This window comes from Monodon monoceros, unplaced genomic scaffold (assembly GCF_005190385.1).
Source record: "Monodon monoceros isolate NGI ecotype Baffin Bay Population unplaced genomic scaffold, NGI_Narwhal_1 Super_Scaffold_21, whole genome shotgun sequence".
Taxonomy (NCBI): domain Eukaryota; kingdom Metazoa; phylum Chordata; class Mammalia; order Artiodactyla; family Monodontidae; genus Monodon; species Monodon monoceros.
Window position 1 is genome coordinate 31,568,039 of NW_021703778.1, and position 27,682 is coordinate 31,595,720.

A 27,682-nucleotide genomic window follows, 5' to 3' on the forward strand; every position below is an offset into this window, starting at 1 on the left:
ACGCATATGGTGCTATTTACTGTTCATTGCTCTAAATGCCTTATGTATTCATTAATACGTACTCTCCAAGGTCCTATTCTAGGCTTGTTTAACCCTCACAACAGACCTATAAAGAAGGCACTATTATCACCATCCCCATTTTACAGATGAGGAAATCAAGTCACAGAGGGGGTAAGTAATTTGCCTACGGACGCACAGCTGGCAAAGAGTGTGGCACCAGCAGGGGCACCAGCTCTGGTCTCTCATCTGGTACATCATGTTGCCTCTGATGATAAAGGAAGACACTAGCAGTTAGGTTTCTGAGTTTTCAGTATAGCTGTCAGCAATGAATGGTTATCATGACAAAATAAATACAATGACATCCTTATTTGAAGTTCAGGGAATTCGGAAAATGAATTGTTAATAATTAAGTTCAGATTCATCGCTAATTATTAGAGAAATGCAAATAAAAACTATAATGAGATAGCATCTCATGCCAGTCAGAATGCCTATCATCAAAAAATCTATGAACAACAAATGCTGGAGAGGGTGTGGAGAAAGGGAACCCTCCTACACTCTTGGTGGGAATGTAAATTGGTGCAGCCACTATGGAGAACAGTATGGAGGTTCTTTAAAAAACTAAATATAGAACTACCATATGACCCAGCAATCCCACTCCTGGGCATATATCCAGAGAAAACTGTAATTTGAAAAGACCCCTATGTTCACAGCAGTATTATTCACAATAGCCAAGACATGGAAGCAACCTAAATGTCCATCAAGAGAGGAATGGATAAAGAAGATGTGGTGTATATATATATATATATATACATACAACGGAATATTACTCAGCCATGAAAATAATGAAATAAGGCCATTTACAGCAACATGGATGGATCTACAGAATATCATAACTAAGTTAAGTAAATCAGACTGAGAAAGACAAATACCATATGATACCACTTATATGTGGAATCTAATTATGACACAAATGAACTTATCTATGAAAGAGAAGCAGACCAACAGACATAGGGAACAGACTTGTGGTTGCCAAAGGGGAGGGAGGGTGGGGGAGGGATGGATTGCGAGTTTGGGATTAGCAGATGCAAACTGTTATATATAGGATGGATAAACAACAAGGTCCTACTGTATAGCACAGGGAACTACATCCAATATCCTGGATAAACCATAATGGAAAAGAATATATATATATATGTAAAACTAAATCAATTTGCTGTAAGAAGAAATTAACACAACATTGTAAACTATACTTCAATGAAATAAATTTTAAAAACAAAAAATTAAGTTCAGATTATCAGATGGTTTACTTCAGGGACAAGAGGTCATTAAATCATCTGAAGAATACCAGTAACTTTAAATTGTTTGCTATATTTAATAATTGGTATTCCCTTATGGGGTTGTAAGAAAGAAAGAGCATGACAGATTATAGATATCTGCTGTTAGATTTTTTTAACTCCTAGAAGATCAGGCAGTAGCCTATGAGACCATAGTGTTGCCTGAACTAAAGCCTGCTGGTGTAGACTATATTTTATATTTCAGGAATACATACAGTATGAATTCTTTCCATCGGCTTATGAAATTTAACTCTAAAAGGCAGCAAGTTACGCCCAGGACCTGGGACTACCTTCTAAAAGTTGAATTTGTCCTGGGGTAGCCAGGCAGAGGGGATCCTGGCTCCCACTGAGAGCCTCTGGACCCTCTGCACCCGGCAGTGTGGTGGTCTGTTCACAAGCTCATCCGTGGGTGAAGGCAAACACTTTGTACTTTTGTTATCTGTTGCTTCTTGCCCACCTTTTATCTTTCTGTGGAAATGTATAGGCAGACTTTAAGGTCACCCAGTTTGCTTCGAGTCTGTGTCTAATATGGCTTTGCTACCCTCTCTGCATATCCTTCTAAAATCCCTCACCTGCGCTTGCTTTCCTCTCCTCTACTTCCTGATTACCTGCTGCTCTTCTTGCACCGTTTCCGCCCTCCGCCCGACTGCATCTCCTGTGCTCTCCCCACTCTGCTGCTTCTGCAGCTACCTTGTCCTACATTCTCCCAGAACTGCTTTTGCACATGTTCTACTTCTGTTGGCCACATTGACAGCTGCGCTCCATTGTGTGGGAGGGTCCTTGGCTTCCATTCTTAACCCTTTTCATGGGGAGAGGACTATTTTTATGTCCCTTAGGAAATCACATCATCTGATCAGGAAGGGTCTGGCTTCCTGGAAGTTTGCCACCAGGAGGACCAACTTCGCCAAATTCACCATGTATGAGGAGACGTGACTTACTTCTTTAAAAGCTTCCCTACTGGGATTAACAGATGCACACTACTGTATTTAAAATAGATAATCAACATGGACCTGCTGTAGAGCACAGGGAACTCTACTCAATATTCTGTAATAAGCTATAAGGGAAAACATATATATGTGTATGTATAACTGAATCGCTTTGCTATACACCTGAAACCAACACAACATTGTGTTAGTTTGTAAATTAACTATACTTCAATAAATTAAAAAAAAAAAAAAGCTTCCCTACCATAGGGAACCCGACAACAGGTTCTAAGTGTTCTCTGTCCTGTATTTCAGGGACCATCAGAAGAACTTTGCACTCTTAATTTTCCATGACTTCAAGTCCAACTTGGTTTTCTCTGTTAAATGTCATGTCTCCTTGCTCACTTCAAATCTACTGCCCCAAGGATTCATTCCTTTTGTGTTAAAAACCGCATTGCCTCTGGAACAGACTTGAACTCCTTTAACAAACACAACATTTAGAGATTAAAGCAGCTGTGCAAACTTTTAAAAATAAATAAGCTGGTAAAATATAGATACGTATATTTCCTCTCAAATCTTTTATAATTCTCTGCCTGTTTTTTTCCCTGTGTGACCTAATCCAGATAACAGCATTGTTGGCCACTCACACAGAAAAAGGAAACCTCAAACTCATCTGATTCTGTCTCCTTTACACCTCCCTAACCTCCCTCCCCCCTGCGTTGAATAGGTTTTCAAGCTCCGTGTAGGACCCCTCTTTAGGTGTCCCATAAATGTCCCATCCCTACTGCCACCCCCTTAGTTTGAAGCTGTGGAAGAAACAAAGCTTCACGATGTGGTTTAGGTTAAGAAAAATTGTCAGGTGCTATTTCAAGCTCGTCGTAAACAGCAACCAGGTGGAGACAGCACATTTTAGACAGCTACGCCAAATCAAGGGAAGTCGTGTTGAGTTTCTAGAGTATGTGTGAAAGAAGAAAGAAAAAAAAAACTGAGGTGAAGTTCACTTCGATCTGGAATGCTTAACAAAAAGGATGCATGAGGAACTATCTCCCATGTCAGCCTTGTTCTGTGACTTCCCACAATGACTTAGACATGTTTCACAAACCTTGACATGACATCTGTAGATGGAAATCCAAGGAGAGATTTCCATCTCAGATGGGGAAAGAGAGGCTCTGTAGGAAGCAATTTGACAAGAGCCCCATATCTACTGACACACTGAATGGCAGGAAAACATATAAGAGAAATTTATCATTTATGACAGAGCTCATAGTGAGATATGAGCTTTCCAAACTTGTGACATTTTTTTTTTTAATTTATTTTTTATTTTTGGCTGCATTGGGTCATCGCTGCTGCTCATGGGCTTTCTGTAGTTGCGGTGGGTGGGGGCTACTCTTCATTGTGGTGTGCAGGCTCTTCATTGCAGTGGCTTCTCGTTGCGGAGCACGGGCTCTAGGCGCGTAGGCTTCAGTAGTTGTGGCTCATGGGCTTCAGTAGTTGTGGCTTGCGGGCTCTAGAGCACAGGCTCAGTAGTTGTGGCACATGGCCTTAGTTGCTGCACGGCATGTGGGATCTTCCCAGACCAGGGCTCAAACCCCTGTCCCCTGCATTGGCAGGTGGATACTTAACCACTGTGCCACCAGGAAAGTCCCTAACTTGTGACATCTTAATTCTGCATTCCTTTAGGCACAGAATGAAATAATTTTTCAGCACAGAACAAAAAACTGTTCTAGGTCCAAAGCGATTTGTTTGGCTTTCCCATTAAATAAAGTTGATTTCGTCTAAACGACATATTTCTAATACGTCATATTTCTAACATCATGTTTTCTTTTTTAAACTGTCATACAGTAAATTGACTATTTTTTATTTTGGTGTACAGTTCTATGGATATTAACATGTATAAATTTCTATAACCAATGTCATGATCAGGATCCAGAGTAATTCTACCACCCCTCGAAACTCCCTTGTGCTAAATCTTTGTTGTCACACCCTCCCCTACCCTTAATCCTAGCAACCACTGATCAGTTCTTCATCCCTATAGTTTTATATTTCTGAGAACGTCAAATAAAGAGAATCATACAGTAGGTAACTTTTTGAGACTGGCTTCTTTCTGCATAATGTCTTTGACATTCACGCAAGTTGTTGCATGTGTTGTTTGTTCCTTTTCATTGCTGAGTAGTATTACACGATATGGACGAACACTTAGGTTGTTTCTATATCTTGGCTCTTGTGAATAATGCTGCCATAAACATGGGGTGCATATGTCTCTTTGGTAACCTGTTTTCATTTCCTTTGGATAAATACCCAGAAGCGGGATTGCTAGATTGTAGGGTAGCTGTATCTTTAATTTTCTGAGGAAACTCCATACTGGCTCCCAGAGTGGCTGAACCAATAAGTTTTCATTTCTCTGGGATAAATACCTAGGAGCGGTTCATATGATGAGTGTGTGTTTAACTTTCTAAGAAACTGCCAAATCAATGCTGGAGAGGGTGTGGAGGAAAGGGAGCCTCCTGCACTGCTGGTGGGAATGCGAACTGGTGCAGCCACTATGGAGAACAGCATGGAGGGTCCTCATAAAACTAAAAGTAGAGCTACCATATGACCCAGCATCCCACTCCTAAGCATGTATCTGGAGAAAAATATACTTCAAAAAAGTACACGCACCCCAGTGGTCACTGCAGCGCTACTCACAGTAGCCAGGACGTGGAAGCAGCCTAAGTGTCCATCGACAGGTGAGTGCATAGAGAAGGTGTGGTGCACATATATGCAATGGAGTATTACTCAGCCATAAAAAGAAACGAAATTGAGTTATTTTGTAGTGAATTGGATGGACCTAGAGATTATGATACTAAGCGAAGTACATCTGACAGAGAAAGACAAATATCACACGATATCACTTATATGTGGAATCTAAAATATGACACAAATGAACCTATCTCTGAAGCAGAAACAGACTCACAGGCATAGAAAACAGACTTGTAGTTGCCAAAGTGGGGGGTGTGGGGAACAGATGGATTGGGAGTTTGGGATTAGCAGATGCAAACTATAATATTACATATAGAATGGATAAGCACCGAGGTCTTACTGTATAGTGCAGGGAACTATATTCAATATCCTGAGATAAACCATAATGGAAAAGAATATAAAAAAAGAATGTGTATATATATATATATATATATATATATATATATATATATATATATCTGAGTCTCTTTGCTGTACAGCAGAAATTAACACATTGTAAATCAATTAGACTTCAATAAAAAAAAGGAACTACCAGACCATTTTTCAGAATTTATATTCCCATGAGCAGTATATGTGTACCAGCAGGTACTCAGTGTCATTTTTGGCACTTGGTATTACTGATATTTAAAACTTTTAGCTACTGTAATATGTGTGTAGAAGTATCTCATCGTAGTTTTAACTTGCATTTTACTAATAACTAATAATGTTGAACATAGATTCATATACTTACTTGCCAAACTTATGTTTTCCCCGGTGTGTCTCTTCTGATCTTTGGCCCATTTTTCATTGGGTCACTTCCCCCTTATTATTGTTTTGAGAGTTCTTTAGATATTCTGTACCCAAGTCCTACAGCAAATGTATGATTTGCATATGTTTTCTCCCAGTCTGTACCTTGTTTTCCATTGTTCTAGCAGTGTCTTTTGTAGAGCGAAAGATTTTTATTTTGATGAAATCCAGTTTATCATTTTTTATCTTTTATGGATGCTTTCTGTGGGCTGTGATTTCAGTTTCAGTTTAGTTTCAAAACCTTTTCAGTGAAAGTACTCCCTGAACTCTAGGTGCTGAACAGGTATAGAATGACGTGACCATATGAGTAGGGGTGGTTACAAATCTTCAAGTATTTTTTATCCGTATCTCAGTATATCTAGTACCTAGGGGTTTTGATTTTGAATCTTATACCACTAAACCTGAAAGGAGTTTAACTAAAATGCATTTTTGTTAAGGCACTGTGAATAATGTTTTCTATTCCATTCAAATAATAGGCACGACAATCTATAAAATTTGTGGAACTTCTGTAGTGACTTCCAAGAGAATATATGCCTATGTAGGGAATAACTTTATTGGACTTTCATAGACTCTGATCTATTAAATATAATGTCCAAATTCACGTTCTCAAGGTAAGAGTCCTGTGTGTCTTTCCTAAGAACAGAACATAGATGTTGGGCGCTCTGTAGTAAGCCAGTTATTAAAACTTGTTTTATGTACAGTCATCTTTTCACGTGCAACAATCACCCTTTACCTGCCAGGCATCTCATAAATTACATGGGAACATTTCCTTAATGACAGAGTTAAAAGTTAACACAAAAACTTAATGTTAGTGGAGCAACAAGGTCCAGTTCATACTTGACGAAATCCATGTTTCAAGATCCCATGGTCGCCTATATTGAGTTTTAAGACTATTCCTACCCTGTCATTTAATTTCAGGTCTATAGATCATAAAGCTGTCTCATCCTGTCCAAATTCTACATTCAGCTATTTTAATTTCCATCTGCTTCTTCATATGGGGCTGCCTTTTAAGTTTAGTAATTGTAGAGAGAACAGCCAGGGTAGAACCTGGTTGTGCTTACTTACGGAGTTTTTATATGTGAAAGACTAAACAAAGAACAAGACTCAAGTCTTAAATCTTCTGTCCTCATTCTTTTTAGTAAGCAAAAGTCTGAGTAGTTGCTGAAAGAATATTAAGCTCTCTGGGATTCTACCTCTATGCTGCATCATTTATACACACCAACATTGCCACACCTCAGACCTCCTTGGTTTCTAGAATTCAGATCATCTAAATCATTAGCCTTTTCTGACTATGTTCTCTACTCTGGCCAGACTCGGGTCAGGCACTCAGTGAAGCTTTTATTGATATATCCTGGGTTGTCTCTCCCTTACTTCCAACACAGTAGTGACAATCCCTAAGCCTTCATCTATCACGACTAGGACTCCAGGGCTGGGCAGGAATAAATGGTGGCTGGAGGCGATGTAATATGTTTATGCTGCCATTTGCAAACCCTGACATCACCATGGTACCCGCAAGGTCCCATCAACCTCCCTGTTGCTGTGCCTCATGCATCACTCATTTTCTGCATCCTCGCCCTTGGGCTATAGTATGTCACGGTCACCTATGAGAGTCACGGAGCCACACTGACTTGGCCCAATACAAAGTCACAGCTGGGTTGCTATTATTCCCACCAGGCAATCTCTTGGCTAGCAACTTTCCTACTGCATTTTCCCTCAAGGTGAACTCAAATCCTCCCTACTGGCTTCAAGTCTGTAATGTTGCTGGGCGGGTTCCTTTCCACCATTCTTATTGCTTCTTCTTACGTGCCGGAATTTTCCATGACTGTAAAACTCCTGGCCTCTCTCCAGCGTTTCATTTAATCTGTGTACTGGCTTACTTAAGTGGTTTACTTTCTAATTGTGATTTTCTCTTTCGCATAGATTCTTACTTCTTTTCTATTTAGAGAAGACCTTTCAATATTTCCTGTAGGACAGGTTTGATATCGCTGTATTCTTTTAGTTTTTGCTTGTCAGAGAAATTCTTTCTCTCTCCTTCTATTCTAATTGATAATCTTGCTGGGTAGAGTATTCCTAGGTTGCAGAATTTTCCCTTTCATGACTTTGAATATATCTTGCCACTCCCTTCTGGCCTGCAACATTTCTGCAGAGAAATAAGCTGATAGCCTTATGGGGTTTCCCTTGTAATTAACTCTTTGTTTTTCTCTTTCTGCCTTCAGAATCCTCTCTTTAACTTTTGCCATTTTTATTATAATATGTCTTGGTGCAGGTCTGTTTGGGTTTATCTTGTTAGGGACCTTCTGTGCTTGCTTTCTGTATCTGGATATCTGTTTCCTTCTTTAGGTTTTGGAAGTTTTCAGCCATAATTTTTTTATTTTTTTATTGTTATTACACTTGTGGCTGTGGTTTATTGAAGTAAAAGGATAGAAATTAAAAGAGAGAAAAGGGAAAGATGTGTGGGGCATGATTTCCAGGAGAAACCAGGTGCAAGTTTCCAAAACTTCTTTCCCAGGGGAGTTGCGTGGATGTGCTTAATTCTCTGAGCAATGATTTGTGATAAGATGTGCAACCAGGGAACTAGAGGAGCTCACCTGAGCCTTGGTGTCCAGGGTTTTTACTGGGGATCAGTCATGTAGACATGCAGTGCCAGCATGATTTATCTCAGCTGTTCGGACTCCAGATCCCCAGGAAAAAGCAGGCATTCACCATGAATCATATTGTTAGCATAAACTATTTGACCAAACTGATACTGCTTGGCCCAAGGCCTCAGGCACACAACACTCTTACCAGGCAGAGTATTCTTTTTTTTATTTTTTGTGTTGTTACATGCACTTTAGTAAAGATGCATCAGTCAATCTGGCTACAGCTCAATCATATCCATTTAACAAATGACAATAATTAGTGTACTCAGAGTCACGCACTTGCTTTGTGTAGAAGGAAGGGCCTGTTCACTAGAACACAGAATGCAATCCCTGACAAAATCAACATTAATACATGTGAGAGCCCGTAAGTTCTTCAAATACATTTTCAATTCCCATTTCTCTTTCTTCTCCTTCCAGGATCCCTATTATGTATAGATTGGCACGTTTTATATTATCCCATAGGTCTCTTATATTGCTTTCATTTTTTTTTTCATTTGAGTTTCATTTGGTCAATTGGGTGATTCAGCCTTTCATTTACTCTTCTTTTAAAAAATAAATTTATTTTTGGTTGTGTTGGGTCTTTGTTGCTGCGCGCGGGCTTTCTCTAGTTGCGGTGAGTGGGGGCTACCGTTTGTTGCGGTGCATGGGCTTCTCATTGCGGTGGCTTCTCTTGTCGGGGAGCACGGGCTCTAGGCGTGCGGGCTTCAGTAGTTGTGGCATGCGGGCTCAGTAGTTGTGGCTCATGGGCTTAGTTGCTCCGCAGCATGTGGGATTTTCCCAGACCACGGCTCGAACCTGTGTCCCCTGCATTGGCAGCGAATTCTTAACCACTGCGCCACCAGGAAAGTCCCTCATTTACTCTTGAGAGAATTAATTTTCTGGCTGGAGTTTGGGGACCAGGACATGAGTATGCTTCTCTCTCTCTCTTTGGGAGCCAGCTGCCTGCAGGATGCGTGGATTCTCACTTTGTCTAGGTCGAACGGTAAGCTTAGCAGGGAAGAAGGGAGGCCTGCAGGCTGCTGGTGCTGCCTGTGACTGGGTGGGGACATCTACCTCTGGGGTGTGCATTTGGCAAGAACTGGACCACACCCTCTAGCACAACATTTATTACTAATAAAGCTGAGATTTTAACCTCTGTCTGATGTCGGCGTCTTTCTCTGAATTGGCTTTCAGAGTCAGGTAAGGGACAAGATTGTCATTTACTAGGCATGTCAAAACTCCACCACTTCATCCCACCCCTCCCCCATCATCCAAGCACCCTTGGCTCTTATTAATTTATAAGATTAAGGCATTCAGGTGAGCTCTTCCCCAACCTTCTCCATCCCTACGTGTGTGTCTTTGGATGGCTTTCTCTCCATCAGAGGAATCACCACCTCCTTTCTAAGACTGATCTTTCTTTCAGGTCTTTTTCTAATTACTGTCTTGTTTCTGTCCTTGTCTTTCTTTTCAGGGTCTTTCTTACCATAATCTTCTCTTCCTGGTCACTTGGAAAGAGGACGCCAAAGAAGATCTCAAGATCAACTGCTGATTTCCCATCAAGCTGACAGGAAACCCAAGACCTTAACCCAGATCCACAAATATGACAAGAAACCACTTAACCCAGAGGGTTTTGGGGGAATCAGAGCCTGCTATTATAGGTTTGGCTACTCTACGACCTATAGCTCCTTAAGTATAGGACCAACTGCATTTAAAATGTGTGATTTATGAGTTATATCCTGCATACTTTGAAATATCAGACATAGAAAATAAATTTATGTAAATGTTATAAAATATATGAAAGAGTAGAGGAGATAAGGAGAGCAATATACACCACACATTCCCAAACCTTACAATAATACACTTGTTATAATTAAATATTAAGTTTGGTGCTAAGCTTCCTTGAAGCCATGAAAAAAGGTAAACACACTGGATTACATAATTCTCATTGTTCGAGAAAAGGAAGCTGAATATCTAACAAAGTTTTGTCAGAAAGGATTCTTTCCAACTCAATTGCTCTGGAACCTGTGGACCAGTGATGGGGATGCCAAAGCACAAAAAGAAAGGTGTGTTCGACAGTGGGTTTGCGAGAGACACAGAGGTGGGCTTCAAGCTCCAATTGATAGGGATACTTGTTACCAGTTATTAAACTGGTGAGACGAGAATAGAATGTTTAGGTTGACCAGTTCTACCTTGGTCGTGCTGGGAAGTTATTTGTAAATGTTGTCCCCGCACCAGCCCTCTTGCTTATTTGATATTATGCCTTTGGGTAAAGAGACAACATGTACCAACACCAACTCTTGTTTTGATCTTACTGATCTGAAGGATCCTTCCTTTTACAGGGACCAGAATCATTTGCATACTGAGGTTATTCCTCATCCCTAAGAGTAAAACCAAAGTTTTGAATCCAGAGGGAGCATTGTTGGTTTCCTATTTGATATTCCAGGAGGGAACTCATGGAGGTCAGGACAGAAAGTTGCATTCAAATCAAGAGACAAACTTTGGAGTCATTCATTCATTCCAAAAAATCGAGCTCCTGCTAACGTGGCCATGTGCAGGCTCTGGGAACACCGTGGTGAGTGGAATTTGTAGCTGGTCCCTGCCTTCGTGGGGCTTAGACTCCAAGAGCCCTGACCTAGTCTACTAAGGTGTGAAGCGGTCAGGGAAGTTTGCCAGAAGGAATTGGCATTTGGGCAGAGTTCCAAAAGATGAGCAGGTGGAGGGAAGAGGATGTGCAAAGTCCCTGCGGCAGGAAGAAAGCAGTGGCTTTGAGGGGGTGGAAGAGGGCCAGCAAGACTGGAGGACTGAGCATGAGGGGCGGACAGTCCAGGGTGCGGCTGGACGGATGGCAGGGCCTCATGGGCCCAGGAGCAGTGGGAGCCACTGAGGGGGCTTTTCAGGCGAGCTGGTGATGGGGGCTGTGGGGGCTGGTTAGAGTCTCTCTGGTGTAAAATGGACTGAAAGATCAGGACTGAATTCCGAGGACTGATTTCTGAGGGGACAGCTGCAAGAACCCAAGTGAAAAATGATGCTGGCTTGTACTCAGGTGCTGAGGGTAGAGAAGGAAAGATGTGGGTGGACCATGATTTATACGTGAGGGGAAGTTATCCGACTTGGGGATTGTTAGTGCAGAAGAGGGAGGACTCCAAATGCTTTGCCAGTGACTGTCTTGCTGAATGAGATGGCAGTGGTGCTATTCATGGAGCCCCGGGGGGACGTTTTGGGAGGAAAAGCCTGAGGGCGGTGCCTTGAGACAGCTAAGTGGGCCGGTGGCTGGGGCTTTGGGTTAAATGCCCGGCTGCAACCAGCGCTGTGTTAGCTAAAAACTGAGTCACATGGTACATCTCTTCTTGAGGGACTGAATGTTGGAATTTACAAAATGTTGAAATTCTATTAAATGGTTAGTTTGGTAGAATTTTATATATACCTTTCCAAGCAATAGGGGAAAGCCATGAATTTGGTTCCTGAACCTAAGCCCTCAAAGCACCCTGCATGGAGGAGCACGACACGTATGTAAACTTCCGGTGTGAACACGTTTGCAAATCACTGGCCCAGGTTTTGCAAGGTGCCTGGACCACAGGGAGGTCAGGAAGGGAAAAACACCAACGGTGTTGATCACTGACGCTAACCCCTAACCAGACCCTGCCGTCCGCATGGTGCTGGAGCCGGTCCCACTGAGAGAAGAACAGGAAAATCATCAAACGGCAAATGGTGACACAGAAAATGAAAGCAAGCAAATCTATAAGGAAGATTAAAGAAGTGGCAGAGACATCTGAGTACTCAAAAATTTGATTTTAAAAGTAATCACTGGTGGGAGGGATAAATTAAGTATTGGGGATTAACAGATACACATTATTATGTAGAGAATAGATAAGTGACAAGCACCTACTGTATAACACAGGGAACTATATTTGACATCTTGTAATAACCTATGAGGAAAAAGAATCTGAAAAAGAATTTATATATATATATGTATGTATATATATGTATGATGGAACCACTATAACAGAACCAATTCGCTGTACACCCGAAACATTGTAGATCAACTATACTTCAATTAAAAAAAAAAGTGACTACAGAAAAAGTAGATAAATTAGGAATTTGGGATTAACATATACACATTACTGTATATAAAACAGATAACCTACAAGGACCTACTTTATAGGACAGGGAACTCTACTCAATATTCTGTGATAACCTATATGGGAAAAGAATCTGAAAAAGAGTGGATATATGTATATGTATAACTGAATCACTTTGCTGTACACCTGAAACTAACACAACATTGTAAATCAACTATACTTCAATAAAAGAAAAGAAAAAAAGTCATCACTGGTGCCAACAGTTAGGTAGAAATAACTAATTCTTCCCATTCTCCCACCATCTCTTGCTCCCCAGAGGTCCTGGTTAAGGGTGATGGAAAGCTCCCTTTTCCGGACCTCCTCCTTCTGTCTCTGGCGTTCACCTATGATTCAGCCAAGAAAGAGTCAACAAAGGGAACCGGAGGGGCAGGAATGTGCTCCCGTCACCCCCGGGGAGCTCAGCCAAGGCAAACGGGAAGTAGCCTGCTTTTACCGCCCTGCGCACTTTCATTCCTCTTACGTGTGCTCGGAGCCCCAAGGGGAAAATGCAATTTGGTAGCGACCTGACAACCACATCCCTGGAGCCTTGGTCCAAAAAGGGTAAAAATCCAAACACTGCTCTGGGAAGGGAGGAGGGGAGGAGGCAGGGTGAAAGAGAATACCATTTCCACCCATGGTAAATTACGCCTGTGATTCCATTCAAGTTAATGTCTACCTAGAAAGTGGAAGTTAGGTTATCAAGATGGGGGCACTTTATCTTTCTCGTAATGAAATCATGGTTATATCTTGAAAGGTTAGTCATTACCAGTAAAATAGCAAAGAACTGTTCCAAAGTTTTATTGAAAATATACCTTATTAAGGCCGAAGGTTGGTGCAGATAACCTTTGAGTTTGGCTGGTAGGATTGCAAGTTGACTAGGTCTAGGAGGGTGGGAGGGGTAGAGCTCTGCAGCTGCCGGGGGCATCATCCCTCCTGTGGGCTGAGGTGGAGGCACTGGCCTGAACACCCACCACGAAGATTTCACGGTGTATCGTGAATTCTGCTATAATTGCTGGGGCCCCTGATTGGGAAATATGTGCTGAAATATTCTCTTGAAGTCCTACCATGTTTTTATGTTTCTCGATATACACACGTATATCAGACGATATACACGGTATCAGAAAACTTTAATGCTGAAGACTCCAGGATAGAATGATGCTCTGGAATCCCCTTAGGCACGTCTCCCTCGCCACGCTCATCCTTCTACATGCATTGTTGATTAAACTCTTTGGAACAACGTTTTATCAATTCTCATGCTCTTTAACAAGCTTCAGTTGCTTTTATGAAGTGACCAACGTTCTCAAAAATTATGATTCAAAAAATGTCTCCAGTGTGGGTTGATCGTTCCCGTCTACCTTTGCTGGTTGCTCTGCAGTTTGCAGCCGCAGGAAAAGCAATACTATGAAGTATGGAACACATCACCCTTTCTGTTCCTCTCTGACCTGCCCTCCTCTGCTCATTTACTCACTGCCCCATACAGGCAAGCCGTCCATTCCCCACGTAGTAAGCACTGACATCTTGATGCTGCTGATCTTGCTGGGTACCCAAGACAGACGCCTCTGCCCCTCCTGTACCTCTGCTCCGTGAGGTTGGAAAGGTGTTGGGAAGGTGCAAGGAGAGCACAAGTCAGGATCAGGAGGTCAAGCCGGGGCCGACCACACTTGGCCAAGGCAACAACATATGTCAAGGGCGTGGAGAAACGTCCCCAGCAGTTACACAGCCCTGCACCTGACGGTTCTCTCCATGTATTGTATTGTAAAAGCGCCCAGTTTGGGGGCGGGCAAGAACCATTAGGGTTTTGTTTGTTTTGGTTTGGTTTTGGCCTGGAATATTTGTGATAAATGTCATCATTCAATTCTATATACAATATATAACCATCGTTTGGAACTTTCACACTACTTTGGGGGGTGGGGAACACGTTCAAAAGCCAACGCTGAGTCAACAGAACTGGGAGTGAATGTGTAAATGGACTTGGCATTCCGCTTAGACAGGACGGAGGAGCCGCACCCTTTGGCCCTGCACCCCGCGCCCCGCGGTGGCCACGCCCCAGGCGCACCTCTCACAGGTGACACGAATGCGCTCCTCGCTGGACGACTGCTGCTCGTCCTCCTTCTCCTGGAAATGCTCCCGGACACACTGCTCTTCAAACTCGTGCAGCCTCTTCAGCTCCTCGTCGCTGAGAAACAGCTCTGTGCAAAGGCAGAAGCGGTTGCCACGTGAGAAACCAGCCAGGTAGATGCACCCTTTCGAATTTCACAGCCCGCCTTTAACCAAGCTCCCTTCCCCACCCGTTGCAGGCAGCGCCCTGCTCCTGCCACTGGTTATATCACACAAAGACTCCTTGTAATATGCGGCGATCATATTGATATTTCTGGTGGAGCTAAACGGCTCACTTTTTAACACAAAAATCCAAATTACAGCTATTTGGAAAGCGAAACCAAGTATGATTTTCTGGAAAAGGTTTTGCATGTATTTTATGGATAGAGTCAAGTGGACAGGAGTATTTTCCCATTCTCTTTACATGCAACACACTAAAAGCATTTTGAGGACGTCGCTGGTGGTGCAGTGGTTAATAATCTGGCTGCCAACGCAGGGGACACGGGTTCGAGCCCTAGTCTGGGAAGGTCCCACATGCCGCGGAGCAACTAAGCCCGTATGCCACAACTACTGAGCCTGTGCTCTAGAGCCCGTGCTCCGCACCAAGAGAAGCCACCGCAATGAGAAGCCCACGCGCCGCAAAGAAGAGTACCACCACCCGCCGCAACTAGAGAGAAAGCCCTCGCGCAGCAACAAGAACCCAACGCAGCCAAAAATAAATAAATAAATAAATTTATATGTATAAAAACATTTTGAAAAGAACATTGGCTTTATAGAGAAAAGTTATTTTCACGAACTGTCTCAATTTCTCATCTCTTCATGAGTGGACTTCCAGTGATATGAATTACTAATAAATGAACAAAACTAGAATAAAATCAGCATAAAATGAGAAGCATTCTGCAAAGAATAGCATGTGGATAGAGTGCTGTGTTTTCACACATTTAAGTAGTTTAAGGAGATTTCCATGCAGGTATCCAATTAGAATAGTCTTTCTAGATTAGCCCAAGATAGAAATGAAAGAGTCCTGCGCATACTCAATCCACGATCCTGTTCGTCTTGGTCCGCTTCCCTTTTCTTCCTGCAGTGGCGGCTGAGACGCATAACGATTATATAGACGTGGCTTAAAATGATCATCGGTGGAGGCAAGACTGGCCGGTCGTGAAATGTCATAATCAGCTGATAACGCTGGAATTTCCACACTTGGTTGGATATTGACTTTACTTCAAAGAAGGTATTGCTTTAAAAAGAATACATGTTTAGTTAGTTGTATTACTTTTTTTTTTTTTTTTTTTTTTGCGGTACGCGGGCATTTCACCGTTGTGGCCTCTCCCGTTGCGGAGCACAGGCTCCGGACGTGCAGGCTCAGCGGCCATGGCTCACGGGCCTAGCTGCTCCACAGCACGTGGGATCTTCCCGGACCGGGGCACGAACCCGTGTCCCCTGCATCGGCAGGCAGACTCTCAACCACTGCGCCACCAGGGAAGCCCAGTTGTATTACTTTTAATTGTGATTTCCCAGGGCAATCAGAATTACTCACACTGAATTGAAAATATGCAATGAAGTGGCCTTTTGGGGTCATTCCACGAGTTAGTACTGACTCTGAATGACCTGTCTTTTGGTTTATCTATCAGCGTAGCTTACCAACATTCAAGGACGTTTTACTCATATAAATAATTAAGTGTATTGAAATTGCTACCCACTGCTTTCTTGCAAAACCACACCACAGTCTACTGACTGCTCAGGAAATTTTATTTCATATATTTAAAGGTATGAGCCATCCCACTAAGCATTTTGAAGTATTTAAACTTTAAATTCAGTCAACTAGCTGACTACATTTTTTTGGAACCGAGTTGATTAATTACTGAACATTTTGATTGAAGGTGGGTTATTTTGGATGTTGGGTAGGTACAGTCTTTGTCTTCTTTGAGTTTCCAATGGGAGGCAGTAAGCCTAGAATTGTTGGAATCCTGATCAGGCGTGTTGTCTACACGGGGACCTTAGAAAAGTCAGTTAACCTCTGTCAACCTTCATTTTCTCATCTGTCAAGTCCGGAGTGTAACCAGATTCTCTCCAATGCCCTGGTCAGCTCTGAAAGTCTATATTTCTGTGAAGGATTTTTCCCTTATATTTTTCATCTTAGAAACTAAAATAAATTTTTCCAACATTTATTAAGCATGGTCACATCCTCAACATATCATGACAAAAGGGGCAAGTTTTACAAGAAATTTGATTGTGGATTTTAAGCCTTTTCTTTCTTAGGCCATTTTATCTTCTATTCGGTAAGTGATAAGAAAAATATTTCATATAATAGTACAGTAATTGTCACAGCCTATGAAATTAACTTTGCTTTCTGTGCCTCTGATAATGAATTCAAGGCTCAGTTTGATAAATCTTCTCTGTCTCAGGAGACTTTCGTCTAAGAAAATATTTTCATTAGATTAAAATACATGCCAAGGGGCTTCCCTGGTGGCACAGTGGTTGAGAGTCCGCCTGCCGATGCAGGGGACGCGGGTTCGTGCCCCGGTCTGGGAGGATCCCACATGTCGTGGAGCAGCTGGGCCCGTGAGCCATGGCCGCTGAGCCTGCGCGTCCGGAGCCTGTGCTCCACAACGGGAGAGGCCACAACAGTGAGAGGCCCGCGTACCGCCAAAACAAATAATAATAAAATAAAATAATAAATAAATAAGTAAACCATGCCAAAAGTGTTAAAATACTAACCAAGATTGAATTTAAATGTATTTAAGTGTCAACTCTTGATTTAGGAATACATGAAGGCTGATTACGGTTGAACAAAAAAACGTTGTGAAAAATTCTACGCATTTGAAAGCCCTAGTGGAATTCCATGTAAATCCTGGGCAGCCTGGGAGATTTCTGAGATTACACTGAAAATCTGTAAAATAATAAATAACAAATATACGGTCATCAGCGGTGACACGCACTTGAAAACGGCGATGAGCAAGTTCACGAGCAGGATGTTGGCCACTAGCAGGTAGCAAGCCATGATGGCGGGCGTGAGCCAGGCGCCCGGGATGCAGGGAGGGAGCCGCTTGCCCTCCTCATCGTACTGGTTGTCACCACAAGGAGCTGAAACGAGAGTCTGTCTTTTTGTGCTTGACTTTTACATAGAATGAAAAGAATAAATAAACTGACCTATGCTATTAAAGGACCTATTTCTTTTTTACTATGTTTTTTTTCTGATTTCATAAACAATAATTTTCCATGTGAAAAATATCAATTCATACAAAGGAGATAAGGAACTCATTTCTGCACTCACAGATAGTCATTCTTAACTTGTTATATTTGTAAACATTTTCTCATTTCTGTGTTGTGTTTGTCATATACAGAAGTTCTTCATTTCTAAGCAGACGCACCTATCTATGCGTCTATGGTTTCTTTACTGTTATCCATTAGAAAGTGATTGGGTCTTCTAATTATTTAACATTAACTTATGTTGTCTTCTTGGTCATTTGTACATTAACTTTGAAAATAATTTTATTGTGAGGTAGGAGGTACGGATCCCCTCTAGCCTCCAATCCATTAACTGACTGTTCTGAGTGATGTTTGAAAAAGAATCTTTTCTCTCTCTGCTCATTTGAAATGCCACTTTGATCATATGGGACTTATTTTCTGACGAAAAAGATAGGATGATCTCAACAGTAATTAGTGAAGTAATATCCATGAATTTATTGTCTATTTACTTTTCACTTCCTTATCGTTTACAAAAGTACCGACACCAGAAAACAAGAGAAATATTTGAAACTGGTATAAGACTATTGGTAATTAGCTGAGGAAGAAACTAATTAATACACACATTTCATGGACTAGAGTCATCAATTATGCATAAACTTACGATTGATTTCCATGGCGTAGACTATAGAGTGATTGGAAAGCAGCATTTTATTTTTTTTAGTTTTGACGGGAAGGAAGAAAAAAATAAGACAGTTGAGAGAAAAGTCAAACAAATGATGAACAACACAAGAACTGTTTTGCTGTCAAGAAATGTAAAGTGTTCAAGCTTGGGAATTACAGATTCACACTTGGAAACAGTGATCTGCTTAGGAGAATTTTATACATTATTAATTATAGGAAATATATGTATATATATTTCATGAATATTTATTTTACCACGTCATAAGCAATAGTAAAACTCACTAGTGAAAAAAACTGTGAAAAAGACAAGAGGCTACTAACAGATGATCATTTTACCATGTAGGTTGACCAATCAAGCATTCCCTGTATCCCAACACAAACACATCATAAGCACAAATAAATACAAAATTATTATGAAATAATCAGACCAAGAATTGAAAACCTACATTTCACGGTGTTACTGAAAATAGCCTCAAGTTTGCCTCTTCGTCTTCTCTTGTTACCCAATTTAATAAAAAAAATAAAAATATTACAACTTACGTCTGGATCCAGGGACTTTTAGCATTTATGTATGTTTACTGAAGCTAATATTCCTTTGAAACCAAATTAGGTTTTTACGTTCTGGTTTACCAAGCTACAAACACATTCGCTAATTGACCCTGAGATACTCATGATAAGGATGTGTCCTGAATCACGTGATGAAAGCCAGTAGGTGGAAGGCATTGTGCAACTGGTTATCAGTCTCACTTAGTGGAGATATACCAAACAACCCTGCATTTCCTACAAGGCAAGGATGTTCAGAACCTTCTATTCTCAAGAAGCTTCTGCTTCTACTGGAAGCAGCAGCCATGCTATTGTACCTGGTGCTTTTTGACAGAGCACAACATGCAAATTAAGATATTGGTACTAACATGAAAATAGGTCTGAAGATGCTCGTTCATTGGTGATGCCGTAACTGTCTGGGCGAAATAGCATAAGAGCATTTGAACTTCACTTCCCTACAACACAAGAGACACTGTGACCTACCAGCTCAGCCTGGGCAGAGCTGGGGCCTGCATTCCCCAGAAATCCATGCAGGATTGCAGCTCATTTCCTCTGCTAACATCCAGAATACTGCTGATAATACAAAAATATCACTCCAGGAGTGAAGAGGAAATGGATAGCTATGTGGAAAATGGGTTTTGAAGCTTGAAGAAGAGGATGACACATGGCAATAGTCACTGTCTCATTTGACTGAAATAACACTACCAGCTCTATCTCAGGGCAGAAAAAGATTCAGGTTGAAGAAAAATTAGGATGTTGGCATTGGGACTACATTCATGTGTAGGACATGCTCAAGGGATGTAAGACTCAGAATTCCAGTTAGTGGTTCTCAGAGTAGAAGACAGGACCGATGTCTCAAAACTCTGTATTTCATAATCTGCATTGATTTCTTCATAAAATAATTTGATGCCTATGGCAGAATAAAAAATACTTTATTCCCAAATTAACACAGGCTCTTCCATTAATTTGGAACTGATCATCTGCCTTGGGAAGCAGGGAAGAGAACCTTACTATGAATTCTATTCTTACGGTCTATCTGGTCTGCAAACACCTCTCCGTAGATCATCCAGTAGGGCATGTAGAAGATGTTTCGGGCCAGTTTCCAAGAAGGCTCCTCATCTGGATGCAAAATGGCTTGACGGGCTACCCCGAAACTCATCAACACCACCAGCATGATGACCACAAAATACAGCATGTCAATCATCTGAGGAGAGAGGAAATGGGCCTCTTACTGTCTTGACTCATGGGCCAAGTTCACCTGGTTCATTCCACTGTGCTCCTCAAAGACTTTATGAGTGCTTAAGTAGGATGCAGGAAGCTTCTTTTCCCTCCCTCCATCCCATCCATGGGCTACTGATTCTTGTACTTCATGCAACGCATACACCTTATTCTAGAACATTGCCATTCTCATCTCATGCTCTCAATCTTTCCTCTCCTCTATTGTTACCCATAAATAAATTCCTCTAGTAACTACAACTGCAAATGGAGAAAGGGAACAATTATGGAAAATATAGGAATTTGTGAGGGAAACTAAGGAGTAAGAGCAGTAGATATCTAAGGAGGTAATGAGATCGTGAGTTGAGAGCACATACTGATATTCATTCATTATACAAACAGTCAGTAGTTAGTTACAGTGCGAAATGCTCTGGTTACTATGGATACTGACCTCACATAATTCTTAATTTTGAACATCCCTGAAGATGAGGGCCCTGGCTGGGATTAGCTCAACCATATATCCCTTTGCTCAAAACCACTTGCCCTACAAAGAGTTATTCCTAAGCTTGGAAGACTTCCTTTCTTCTGGGACCAGTCCCAACATTTGGGCTATTTTAAGTGATGTAAGGATGATCTGCTGGTTCATTTTTAGTTTCATATTTTATGGCCTGTTCTGGAGTAAATGTTGCCATGGATTTGTCTTGACCTCATCACACGAATTGCCTGTGCGCACTCCATGCCACAGCACATGAGCTGGAAGACTGTCTGGAGTAGGGGTAGGGGAGGGTGACCCCGGGCCCCCTTTGTCTCTGGCTTCTACTGCACGTTAGGAGGTTATGTATCGGGTTATTGCCAGAAATACATGTACCTACAGTAGGCCCTCAACCTCATGTGCATCAATTGGATTTAATTAAATTGTCAGTATGTAGAAGAACTATGTATCTTAAAGCAAAGAACATTTCCTGTAGGAAACCAACTGCAAGGGAAAGGTCAAATGAAATGCAACAGAGCCACGCTGGAGGCCTGGCCTCAGGTCCTAACCACAGTCTCGGTGTCTGTAGTTACTCACGGGGCGTCAGGACTAACCATCTTTCCGATCATCATCACGTAGGGTCCCAGATACTTGTTGACACCAAAGATGTCCAGGACACGGATGTACCAGAAGATGATATCCACGCAGTAGATCACGCGGCCATAGCCCATGTAGGGCTGCTTCTGTAGGCGGAGGATGGCTCCAATCATGAACATGGAAATGGCCACGAGGTCTGTGATGTTCCAATATTCCTGAAGCCAAACTTTTATTTTCTGGCTGAGTTTACCGGGTTCTGACATGAGGATCTATAAAGAAATGCCAAAGAACAAAAAACAAGGGAGTGTGGTATTGGAAGGCTTGTCTTCTTAGAATCTAGGGACATTAGGACTGGAGCGGCATTCCAGGGCATCTGGTCCCCTTTCCTGCTCAAGACTTCTAAGTACTAATCTTCTCAGGCAGAAAAACATATCTAGAAAGGGAAATTCCACAAAATCCTCTGTATGCCTAGAGTCAGGGTTTCACAAACTCTCAGGAAATGCCTTCTAAATTATGTCCCTCTGGCTGTAATTAAAGTAGCTGCCTTTTGATCCCTTTTCTAATTCTCTGGACACTTGCCTGTGAGCCCACGTTCCAGAGTTAGTCCAGGAGGAAAACTCTAGAGCAGAGATAAACCTGTGTGGTCCCACAGAGGGGCAGTCCACCCAGGGGAGATGGCAGAACCGGGATGGGAAATGTTTATCAGCCAAAATTGCTTTGTAACTCAGAGATGGGAAGTCAGGGGAAAGCTGAACTTGATTTTCTCCTGCTTGAGAGCTTACCCTTTCAAAATCACCACTGATTAAAGGGACACTTCCTCAGAGTAAACCTGAAAATATGTAACAAGCAGCAGGCACGGGCACACTTAGAGCAAGCCCCACGTATGCAGCTATGGCGTGCAGCAGGGTGGGGGTCTTAAAAGTGGTACCCCTTTACTTACCGAGACTCTGGGGAGGTTCTGGGGGCTCCAGAGGTGGGATGGGGTGGTGGCTATTTATGGGCCAACCCAGAAGGCGTGCAATAGTTTAACAACCTGTGCACTCTGACTGATGGCTGCCCACCCTCTTTCCTATAACTGGGGGTAAAGAACAGTGTCAGCATATGGCTGATGCTCAGTGAGCTCACGGTGTCCCTAGAGATGGCACGGCAGGCCACGTGGGAAATCCCAGTTGTAAAGTGGGCAAAGTTTGAATGAAGCCCAGCTAGAAAAGAAACAGGAGTAGTAGGAGATGGGTTATAACATTTTAGATTTGGCACTCTGCGTTTCTCGGGCTGTCATCAGACTGACAGCCTCGAATTAGCTCTCCTGGGAAAAAGTTGCCAGTGATAATTTTTCAGTTCAGTGAAAGGGTCACTGCTGATTGCAAAATAAGAATATTGGTTCTCTATCAGTGGGAGAAAGAATATGAAATTCTGCTGTGTGCTTTCTCAAGTTCACTTTTTCTTGGCTATAAGCTTTTCCTTTACAAGCTGATATAAAGGATTAAAACTTGCAGGTGATATTAGAAAGAAAAGGACCTGGCCCATATTTCCTCTGCAGCCTGCAGGGGCTGCCCTCTCGAAGTTACATGTTAGTTTCAAGTCTCCTGTGACACGAGTCTGCAAGAGATGGTGTCTGTCCTTTTTCAACACTTCTTTGAAAATGCTGTTCCCTCTGTTTGCAGCAGTTGCGCTGGCAGCCTGCCCAGAGGCACTGGAGGCTTCCACCAGGTGGATGCGCCCAGCCCCCATCTGCTGCAGGTGCCGCTGTTTGGCTCCCACCTGCCCCCTTGGGCAATTGCAGCCACTTTCCCAGAGATGCTGATGGCTGGCTGATGTGGGTACAAAAGTCTGTTCCCTTTGGTCAAAGTGGGACAGACTCTACAGTATTAAATACACTCAGAGTTCCCTGCAGGATTAGGCCAGGGACAGATTCCACTGAAGCCACACCTTGCTCAGCCCCGTCCCCTCTTCTGACCTGGTCACCCTGTTGCCTCTCTCTGCTCTCCTGGGAGCTCTCCTTTAATAAACCCCTTGCACAAGAATCCCCTTCTGGGTTGGAGGGAGGACAGTGTGGTTCAAAGTCCTGAGTTACAGGAGAAATGTCATCTCCTACATCTCCCTTTCTACTTCCAGCTCTGAGAAAACGGAGCCCAAATTTGTACCCAGTTGGAGTCATTGGTTTGTCTCAGGTACCTGGCAGCATTTATGCTGCTTTTCTAGGCACTCAGACTTATTTTTATTACTAAACACCATCTATTCTGCCTTGTGTTTTGATTTCCAAGTTCAAATTCAGTTGGAAGCAGAAGGTGTATAAATCTCAAGCAAGGGAACTGAATCAACTTGAGATTGTGACACCTCGAAAGAAAAGTTCCATGGCACTTGGGATTTGCACAATACGTTTTTAAAATAAGGAGCTACATCTGGGGACTTCCCTGGCGGTCCAGTGGCTAAGACTCTGTGCTTCCACTGCAGGGGGCATGGGTCCGATCCCTGGTTGGGGAACTAAGATCCTACACGCCCTGTGGCCAAAAAAAAAAAAAAAAAATTTTTTTTTTTTTTTAAAGAAGATACATCTGAATTGAAGTCAGTGGTGGGTGGGGCTGGGACAGGCCTTTGGAGCATCACCTCCCGAATTTTCTCCAGGGCCAGGCTCACGATGTAGGAGATGACGATCCACTCCTGGAGGCAGGGCCAGCGCTCCATCCGCACCAGGATGACGTAGTTGAACAGCAGTAGGTAACCCAGGTAAGATATCTGAAAGGCAGAAACTGTGAGCAGTGTCTGGGGAGGTCACATGCGCCTGAAAAAAGCTTCGAAACCCTATTTACAAGTGGACACATCTTCTAAAACAAATTTTCATTTCCAGATGCACTGAATCCTTCAGAGGAAAACTTCCACTCACATCACCGGTGCAGGCAGAGGACTTTGAGGCAGATGGGGAGGCATTTTGTACTTTAGTGCAATATGGGCACTGACAGTCCGTTCTCTAAATGAAGATGTATTTGTTGCTACTATCAGCCCCAAGGGGAAATTATAAAGTTGCACGAAATTATGATGAGTCGGGAAACTTTTAGTAGTTGACTGGTGTGCTCTCTACATTCCTGGAAATTGGAAAATGTTACTGACTCTTCCCTGCCTTGCAAATTTCCTTCTTGAACCTTTCCACTGCTGATGGATGTGGGAGGTTCGAAGGGAGGAGGCTGACAATGAGGTGTCTTCCCAGGTACACACACCTGTCTTGAGGCCCCTCGGTCAGCCCTGATATGTCTGTGATGTGCTGTGCCCACAGCAGGGTGCCTATCCTTGTGGCATGTAGAGTTGGGAGGGATATGGGAGTGAGATATGAGGTGGAGGGAGGTGGTCTGAAGATGACCGAGGTTGATTCACTCTGAAGCTGTACGCACCACGGGTACAGGCCCCTTCTAAAGTCTTGGGTAGGTGGGGGGAGGGTGTATACTAGCAACTATATTTGTGATTTGCAGCCTTTTTTTAAAGATGCCTCCCTCCTGATTGTTTAAGTTTTACCAGGATACAGGTAGCATCCCATGTATCCACTATCTAGTCTTTGCAGGAGGATTGGAGCAAGAGTTCTCAAAGTGGGGCTGCACTGGGAACCCCTGGCAAGCTATAAAATGTGCGACCCCCTCCCCACATCCAGAGGCAGCATTTAGAGGCCCTGGGGAGATGCCCAAGGCTCATCAGCCCCCTGGCCCTGCCCTCTTCATACGCATCTGTGGAGGCCAGGTATCTCCCTGGTCCTCAGCTGGTTCTGACCAGAACAGGTGGGCAGCTGTGGCTTTGGTGGTATCGCCAGATGTGGCTGCCAAAAGGTTGGGTGTCCAGGCTATAGCTGGCCTGGGTCCCCATGCAGCCCGCTGGGTGCCATGCCCCAGAGCTCTGCCTCTGCCTTCTGCCCTCCTCATCCATCACCCTGTCCATGGCTTTGGACCTGGCCCCTCACGTCCCATCACCTGCTCGCACCCAGTCACTAATGGGACGGCAGTGCCAGGATGTGCCAGGCGTGTGCTGCTGCTTGGCATTTGGGACTTCATGAATATTGTCCCTCCCCCGGACTGCAGTGGTTGCAGGAACCACAGCATGCCTGCCACCCCTGCTGGGACGGCCTGCACCTGAGCCAGTTTCCTCCAAAGGCTTCCAAGCTGCTCCAGTCTCCTCGCCCCACTTTTCCTGCCCATCCACGTGCATAAGGCTGGGCCACTCTTGTTCTGGGTGCACCACTCTGCTGGAGCCGTCCAGACAGAGGCCACTGATGGGGCTGGAGGAGAGTGTGCGGTCACAAGGTCAGTGTGGCCTGCACTTGAGAGCAGAGATGCCTTGATTTGCTCCTCTATTCCAGGACTTCATGCTCTGGGTTCAACCCTACTCTTTGAGTAACCCCGTCAGTCTCCTGAAAAATGACATCTGTGAGCTTGCTCTCTAAATACTAGTCATCTTTGTTCATTGTTGGAATAAAACTCTACTTCCCTAAGTTTGTATTACTAAAGACATTTGAAAAATCCTTCATCTTGAGCAAATAGAATATGACTATTTTGCTTTATGAAATGGTGTATTTGGGGCTAGGATGGCCACATTCCTATGTATAAATATATGACAAGATATCTATCTAGATCCAATTTTAGCTGAAGATTCTGAGTTAGTCCCACTTCTGTTTTCATAATTAATTTTAATCCATTGATTTTTTTAAAAAAACACTTTTTTAAAGCCCTTGACAATTTTCTTGATTCTGACATGTCTAAAACATGCTAAATGGTGAAGGCTAAGGGCGGGGAACTTACCGTGTAAAACCAGAACTTGACAATAGGAGCGTTGTAGAATTCACAGATCTTGGTCCCGATGGGAACACTTCTTTGCTTTTTTTGTTCATTCTCCTCGTCCCCCTTTCTCGAGCCAGTGTCTGCATTCGCATCCTGGAAACAGAGCAGAGCACGTGGCAAGCAGGCTGCCAGATGGGAAACGCCTTGGACTCCAGCACCATATTTAACAGACAGGTGCCTCAAAAATCAAGGATATAAAAGACGCAGACATAGAGAATGGACTTGAGGACACGGAGAGGGGGAAGGGTAAGCTGAGATGAAGTGAGAGAGTGGCATGGACATATATACACTACCAAATGTAAAATAGATAGCTAGTGGGAAGCAGCTGCATAGCACAGGGAGATCAGCTCGGTGCTTTGTGACCACGTAGAAGGGTGGGATGGGGAGGGGTGGGAGGGACACGCAAGAGGGAGGAGATATGGGGATATATGTATATGTATAGCTGATTCACTTTGTTATACAGCAGAAACTAACACACCATTGTAAAGCAATTATACTCCAATAAAGATGTTTTTTAAAAAATCAAGGATTATAAAAATGTCCCCAATTCTTGCAGTTTCTAAATTCACGTCGAGAGAAATCACAACTATTTTGAAAATGAGAGTTGATGGATACTTTTAGAATCAAGGGTATCACTGACCATATTCTCCTCCTCTTTTTCTTTGCCGTCTTCATTTTCCTTGGATGTTTGATATGAGAAGTCATCACAGGTGCGAAATTCCAAAAACAAGATGGTCGGGGGGAGAAGAATCCCCATGATAACCTAGGTATGATGAGAAAAGTGGATTTTTAAGCTATGGTAATTCTTAAAAATTTTCCCAGTATAGGCAAAAAATTTTTAATTATGATCTTCAGCATTAATCAGTAATCCAGCAGCCCTGGAACAGGTCTATCTCTGCTCTGACGGTCTGTGGCTTATTCTGTTTGCTATGTTGATAGAATTGCAGACACTGAGAAATTTAAGATCATCCACCAGATTTTTCTAGATGAACAGCAAGCAGTATTGTGTGGAATCCTGACTTAAAAAGCGAAGATCTTGCACAGTGTTTCAAAGCAGGCAATTTTTTAAAGTAAAATATAGTAAGTAAAAATAAATAAATAAATAAAATGATACCTCTAGTGAAGTAGACCAAAAATATTTATATAGGAATAACTTAGATGTAAATGTGAATATATGGACCAAGAGTTGGAAGACAAACGTGACTCATGAATGTAGGACTTACTTGGGCTCTGCCTAGACAGCAGAAGGATGGCCTAGCTCATAGATGGAAACCCTTGTCATTTTTGTCAGTGCCATGCAGTGTGTCTTCAATACGGAACTCTGTCCCCAACGTTCAATGCTAATTTTTTAAAGTTTCCCCTCAGCAATCCATTATTAAGAATAACACAAAAGGGGGACTTCCCTGGCAGTCCAGTGGTTAAGACTTCGCCTTCCAATACCAGGGGTGGCGGTTTGATCTCTGGTCAGGGAGCTAAGATCCCACATGCCTCACGGCCAAGAAACCAAAACATAAAAGAGAAGCAATATTGTAACAAATTCAATAAAGACTTTA

General features: G+C 42.8%; 1 protein-coding gene across 1 annotated transcript in view; it reads right to left on the reverse strand.

Moving 5' to 3' along the window:
* The window catches only part of TRPM1 (transient receptor potential cation channel subfamily M member 1), an 81,654-nt gene that overhangs the window by 1,462 nt on the left and 52,510 nt on the right, over positions 1-27,682 (reverse strand). The window contains exons 18-26 of the mRNA XM_029237934.1: positions 26,770-26,892; positions 26,091-26,222; positions 23,920-24,048; positions 21,330-21,581; positions 20,040-20,232; positions 18,466-18,486; positions 17,555-17,699; positions 15,650-15,852; positions 14,575-14,707 (exon numbers count right to left, since the gene is read on the reverse strand). Of these exons, the coding sequence (XP_029093767.1) occupies positions 14,575-14,707; positions 15,650-15,852; positions 17,555-17,699; positions 18,466-18,486; positions 20,040-20,232; positions 21,330-21,581; positions 23,920-24,048; positions 26,091-26,222; positions 26,770-26,892 (1,331 nt within the window). The remainder of the gene's footprint in view (positions 1-14,574; positions 14,708-15,649; positions 15,853-17,554; positions 17,700-18,465; positions 18,487-20,039; positions 20,233-21,329; positions 21,582-23,919; positions 24,049-26,090; positions 26,223-26,769; positions 26,893-27,682) is intronic.